General features: G+C 52.0%; 1 protein-coding gene across 1 annotated transcript in view; it reads right to left on the bottom strand.

The window, feature by feature from the left end:
* The window catches only part of FUZ (fuzzy planar cell polarity protein), a 66,868-nt gene extending 65,326 nt beyond the window's left edge, over positions 1–1,542 (bottom strand). The window contains exon 1 of the mRNA XM_018563445.1: positions 1,356–1,542. Within this exon, the coding sequence (XP_018418947.1) occupies positions 1,356–1,442 (87 nt within the window). The 5' untranslated portion in view covers positions 1,443–1,542. The remainder of the gene's footprint in view (positions 1–1,355) is intronic.
* Between the last annotated feature and the right edge of the window lie 4,926 nt (positions 1,543–6,468).

The raw sequence follows: 6,468 nt of genomic DNA, 5'->3' as shown, positions 1-6,468 counted from the left end.
GGAAATGTGAGGAGGTGCGGCGTGTGGAGCGTGGATGCGAGCGGGTCTGGCAGCGGCGAGCGTGAGGTGGGGAGGAGGTGCGGCGCACAGTGTGTGGAGCTGTGAACAGGGCCAACTGATCGGAAGCCGATTAATCGATTATTGTAAAAGTTGACAACTTTTTCAATAATCGATTATGTCGATTAGTTGTTGCAGCCCTAAATTTAATTCTACTTTTACCATTAGAACATGGAACCCACGTTCTGAAAACAATTGTATTTCAAATGAAAAGTTACTGGTGTATGGCCGTCTCTAGTATCACACTGCTGAGATCAGACATCACAGCCACCCAAGGAATGCGGGGGCTGGGGAAGAATGCGGGGGCTGGGGAAGAATGCGGGGGCTGGGGAAGAATGTGGGGGCTGGAGAACAGTGTGACTAGAAGATCTCTTAGGACCAACTGACCTATGACCAACCTCCATTCACATGGAACCGTTGTCGGGGCTTAAACATTCTCCTTTGAATATCCCACTACGACCACATAGAACCACAGCCATACACTGTCTCTCTATTGTGCTTGATGTTTAGTCCAAGATGTACAAATCCAGGACAACATTCCATTCCAACTGCCTATTACTAGTGCACAAAAGACTCCACTGCAGAGGCTCCCAGACCATGGTGGGATTTGAGGCTACCCTGAGGAGGCTCCCAGACCGTAATGGGATTTGAGGCTACCCTGAGGAGGCTCCCAGACCGTAATGGGATTTGAGGCTACCCTGAGGAGGCTCCCAGACCGTAATGGGATTTGAGGCTACCCTGAGGAGGCTCCCAGACCGTAATGGGATTTGAGGCTACCCTGAAGAGGCTCCCAGACAGTAATGGGATTTGAGGCTACCCTGAAGAGGCTCCCAGACCGTGCTGGGATTTGAGGCTACTCTGGGGGGATCCCAAGGCATGCTGGGATTTGAGGCTACCCTGAAGAGGCTCGCAGACCGTAATGGGATTTGAGGCTACTCTGGGGGGATCCCAAGGCATGCTGGGATTTGAGGCTCCCATGTAAACACTTCTAAAGCAGAATTAGATTCAAGGCTCTCAGGGCATGCTGCAATGTAAGGCTCCATTTTGGAAACTCCCTGGGCATGCTGCGATTTGAAGCTCCCTTGCGGAGGTTCCAGGGGTATGCCAGGATCTGAGGCTCCCTTTGGAGGCCCCCCCAAGTCAGGCTGGAATATAAGACTCCCCTAAAAGTCTCTCTGTGTATGCTGGAACAATTTCCCTACTGAAAACATTAGAGCCATGCTATCAACTGAGGCTCCCAAAGCAGGTTGGGATTTGTAGTCCCTCACCTGCACTAACCGTGCACAGTGGGGTATTACCTGCCTGCTGCTGCTTTTGCTGCGACAATACAGGGGCACCCCGCTGGTGGCCGTCAGGCACAGAAGGAACACAGACGACTCCTCCATTCCTCTCACATCTCCTCTTCACCCCTCTCTTTCTGCATCACACATCTCTCAGCTGCCATCTTGCGTCCGGGGCACGCCGGGAAAAGACGCCAGCGCTGCAAGAAGCCGTAGCCTGGCAACAAAAGGGGGCGTGGAACTGATGTCGTCAGACGGCGGTGGAAGGAAGCTGCGGCGAGCGGCCACAAGAGGGCGCCAACAAACACATCCCCGCCCCCTTTTATGAATAGAAGTGGTAGGTGCCAGTAGCGCAGTGTTGTATAAATAGCAGCCTGGCTTTGTGCTAGTGTGTTGCAGTATGAGGACTGCAGCGGAGTGAGAGGATGGGGACACTGCCAGAGCTAGGAGAGAATAAACTAGAAGTCTGAATAGTGATAACAGAAACCTTAATTCTTGGTCATGATAGCTGGGCAAACACTGCCTTTAATCATAAGATCAAATATATCCTCCAGAGTGATTCCAAATCGTGTTTTTCATAATCCAATGTATGATAATGGTGATGACAACGACATAATTGTATAGGACTTCACTTTCCCCTGCATTTGGGATCAGTTTGAGCTGCTCCTGAGATCATCCGTGGCCCCAGGGCAGCCATCAGAAATGTTGGGGCCCGTTACATGGCTTTAGGACGCACACCCCACCCCCGTGCAACGCCGCCACACTGAGCCAGTCACACTGTTATTATACATTTATATAGCTCTGACATATACCGCAGTGCTGTACAGAGTACACTGAGCCAGTCACATCAGTCAAGCTTGGAGCGGTGGAAGTAAAAAAAAAAGAAAAGTGTGGTGTGTGCAATATAGTGAAATGGAAAGTGTAAAATTATACAACAATGAATGCAGAATGGCACCGGCTATAGAGAACTACAAATCCCAGGAATATTACATTATACAGCGCAGTACAGAATACCACCAGCTATAGAGGAATACAGCAAATCCCAGCAATATAATATGCATACAGTGTATAATGCATTGCTGGGATTTGTAGTCCTCTATAGCTGATGGTACATATACATCGCAATACACCATCAGCTATGGAGGATTACAACAAATACCAGCAATACATTTATACAGCATGTGGGGGGGGGGGGGGGGGGGGGGGGTGCAGGTTGTCTTACCTGCACACTCTTCAAGCAACTTTACTTTCTTCCAAGATCTTGGGACTGTCGGCACCTACCGTTCTCCCACACTGCAGTCTCCCTGCAACGACGTGATCGTCTTGGTGGGCAGCGTCTTAGCGGGCTGCGTCGGGAGAGAGCTCAGAGCTGGGTGAGGAGGGGAGGAGGTGCGGCGTGTGGCATGAAGCGTGCGGCACGCGTGAAGCCGCGAACGGAGGCAACTAATCGAAAGCCAACTAATCGATGATGGAAAACTTGACCTATACCGCAGTGATGTACAGAGAACCCTGAGCCAGTCACATCAGTCTCTGTACAGGGGAGCTTACACTCTAATGCAAAATGGCACCAGCTGTAGAGGGACTATAAATCCCAGCAATACATTATACAGCAATGTAGTACAGTATATGAATTTGACTTAGGGATTAGTGACCCGCTGTAGTCTAGGCTTAGCGACCCGTGGACTCTGGGCTTAGCGACCCGCTGGACTCAGGGCTTAGTGATCCACTGGACGCTGGGCTTAGTGACCCGCTGGACTCTGGGCTTAGTGACCCGCTGGACTCTGGGCTTAGTGACCCGATGGACTCAGAGTTTAGTGACACGCTGGACTCTGGGCTTAGTGACCCAATGGACTCAGGGCTTAGTGACCCGCTGGACTCTGGGCTTAGTGACCCGATGGACTCAGAGTTTAGTGACCCGCTGTACTCTGGGCTTAGTGACCCAATGGACTCAGGGCTTAGTGACCCAATGGACTCTGGGCTTACTGACCCGATGGACTCAGGGCTTAGTGACCCGATGGATGCAGGGCTCAGTGACCCGATGGACACAGGGCTTAGTGACCCGCTGGATGCAGGGCTTAGTGACCTGCTGGACTCAGTGCTTAGTGACGCGCTGGACGCAGGGCTTAGTGACCCGATGGACTCAGAGTTTAGTGACCCGCTGTACTCTGGGCTTAGTGACCCAATGGACTCTGGGCTTACTGACCCGCTGGACTCAGGGCTTAGTGACCCGCTGGATGCAGGGCTTAGTAATGCGCTGGACTCAAGGCTTAGTAAACCACTGGACGCAGGGCTTAGTGACACGCTGGATGCAGGTCTTAGTGATGCACTGGGCGCAGGGCTTAGTGACCCGCTGGACTCAGGGCTTAGTGACCCCCCGAACTCAGGGCTTAGTGACGCGCTGGACGCAGGGCTTAGTGACCTGATGGACTCAGGGCTTAGTGACGCACTGACGAGCCCACCATAGCTGCTGCACAGCCCCTCTGGGACTCTCTATGGTGGGCTCTGCAGGGGTCTCAGGTGTGCTGGTCAGGGCTGCATCCCCCCTTTCTCCCTCCCAGCTCCTCTTACCTGCTCCTGGTGCCTGTACACATGGCCTCCTCTGCCGCCAGACTGGCCGGAAGTGACGTCACTTCCGTCCGGTCCGACATCAGATGAGCAGCGGCACTGATGGGGCCCCAGCCTGTCTCGAAGCCGCTGGATCGGCAACGCTGGGGCCCTGCGCTGCTAGGGCCAGGCCTCCTCCGCCGCAGTGGGGGCCCGGCCGCCTCCTCGCCTTTCACCAATAATGAGCGCACAGTTCAGCAGAAAAGAACACACAGTTCAGCAGTAAAGAACGCACAGTTCAATAGTAAAGAACGCACAGTTCAGCAGTACAGAACGCACAGTTCAGCAGTACAGAACGCACAGTTCAATAGTGTGATATTTAGATGTGGGCATTAGAGTGTAAACTCCTCTGTAAAGAGACTGATGTGACTGGGGCTGCAACAACTAATCGACTAAGTTGATTAAAATCGTTGATGGAAAATGTTGTTGTTTTCCATCATCGATTAGTCAGCTTTCGATTAGTTGCCTCCGTTCGCGGCTCCACGCGTGCCGCACGCTTCATGCCACTCGCCGCACCTCCTCCCCTCCTCACCCAGCTCTGAGCTCTCTCCCGCCGCTGCCCGCTAAGACGCTGCCCGCCAAGATGATCACGTCGTTGCAGGGAGACTGCAGTGTGTGGGAACCTGCACCCCCCCCCACGTGCTGTATAAATGTATTGCTGGGATTTGTTGTATTCCTCCATAGCTGATGGTGTATTGCGCTGTATATGTACTCAGCTATAGAGGACTACAAATCCCAGCAATACATTATACACTGTATGTATATTATATTGCTGGGATTTGCTGTATTCCTCTATAGCTGGTGGTATTCTGGATTCATTGTTGTATAATTTTACACTTTCCATTTCACTATATTGCACACACCACACTTTTTTTTTTTTTACTTCCACCGCTCCAAGCTTGACTGATGTGACTGGCTCAGTGTTCTCTGTACAGCACTGCGGTATATTATTTTCAAAAATTAGTTGGCCGATTAAGTTCGATTAATCGGATAAAAAATGTAATACATTGGAAAAAATGGCTCCAGTGATGGACTACTAGTTTGTATTGAGAGGTTTCTATTGCTGGGTTTTGTAGTCCTCTATATCTAGTGGTATTCCGCATTGCACTGTATATAATGTATTATTGCTGGGATTTGCTGTATTCCTCTATAGCTGGTGGTATTCTGTATTGCGCTGTATAATGTAATATTGCTGGGATTTGTAGTCCTCTATAGCCGGTGCCATTCTGCATTGATTGTTGTATAATTTTATTAAATTCACATCACTTGTTTTTATGGCTTGTTCACACCAATTGCATTGCGTGCCAGAGAAGCAGCTGCTGGAACGCATCGCAATCGCTCACAAAACCTCCCCCTGCGTTCTGGGGCAGGAGGGGGTGTGGTAATGCATTGAACTCAATGGCACCGCAGCCACACCTCCCCGCCCGTAGTGCGATCGGACGCATAGCAAAACATTGCCTGCTGAGTCACCAGCAGGGAGGGGAGATTGTCAGCACTGATGGAGATGGTGCAGCATGATCTCCCGGGACATTAAAGTGAAAACCGATGGGGGGGAGGGAAGCTACGGGCCCTTTCCTGTTTGTGGGCCATGCCCGAATGGCCGATACTCATGTAAGGGTCCTGGGCGGGCCCCCCAGGTTGCCCGGGTCCCTTACATGAGTATTGGCCGTACACCCCACGATGGTGGCCCTGCGTGGCCCATTCATGCTGCTCAGCTCTGTCAGCGAACGCATGTTACATGCATTCATTCGAATGGGCTGGTGACGTACCAAAATCCAGAAAAAAATATGTGCCTGCAGTATTTTTATGCAGGGGCCCCCTAGAATTATAGCCACCTGAGGCCGGTTGGGCAGGTTGTGATGGTGATGAACATTCCGGGGGGGAGGGGGAGGGAGGGCAGAGTGCCAGTACCTCTGGCCCCCAGCTCTGCCCGGCGTCCCCCCCAGCTCACTGACGTCACTGGCTGCCAGGAGCTGGACTGGAGGCCAGCTGGGGTGTCCTGGTCAGTTCTTGGCAACCGGTAATGTCAGTGAGCTGGGCAGGACGGCGGCCATGGTTAAGAGCGCTTAGCAACCTGGGGCACTCTGGCTAGAAAGGGAGCGGTAGGTGCTTCCCCACGTGACCCAATGAGAGAAGATTTCCTCTGACCGGCAGTGCCGTAGGGAGCTGGCTTCACAGGCAATCAGGAAGCCGGGTGGCGAGTAATGACCCAGCATTGAGCGGCAGAACAGTCGGCTCCTCACGAGCCCCCTATGTGATAGCAAATTGGAGATGACAGGTTGTCTTTAAGGTGACATTAGGGGTCTATTAGACCTAATGTCACAAGTTGCGTTCTCTTGGTGCAAGGACCACTGCGTCCACATAGGGCACCCTTGTTTTCCCTTGGTGCTGGTTTCTGAGTACCCCTCACTATGGCAGATAAAAAGCACAAAAGGGCTTTGGGTACAAAGGGTAGCTAGCCCTTCAGCAGCTAAAAGGCAAATGGCATTTTCTGATAACCCCCTGGGGTCTCTACCTCATGGTTTGT

Source organism: Nanorana parkeri, unplaced genomic scaffold, assembly GCF_000935625.1.
Source record: "Nanorana parkeri isolate BGI_ZX_2015 unplaced genomic scaffold, ASM93562v1 scaffold665, whole genome shotgun sequence".
NCBI lineage: Eukaryota > Metazoa > Chordata > Amphibia > Anura > Dicroglossidae > Nanorana > Nanorana parkeri.
This window is presented reverse-complemented; position numbering and strand designations above follow the sequence as displayed.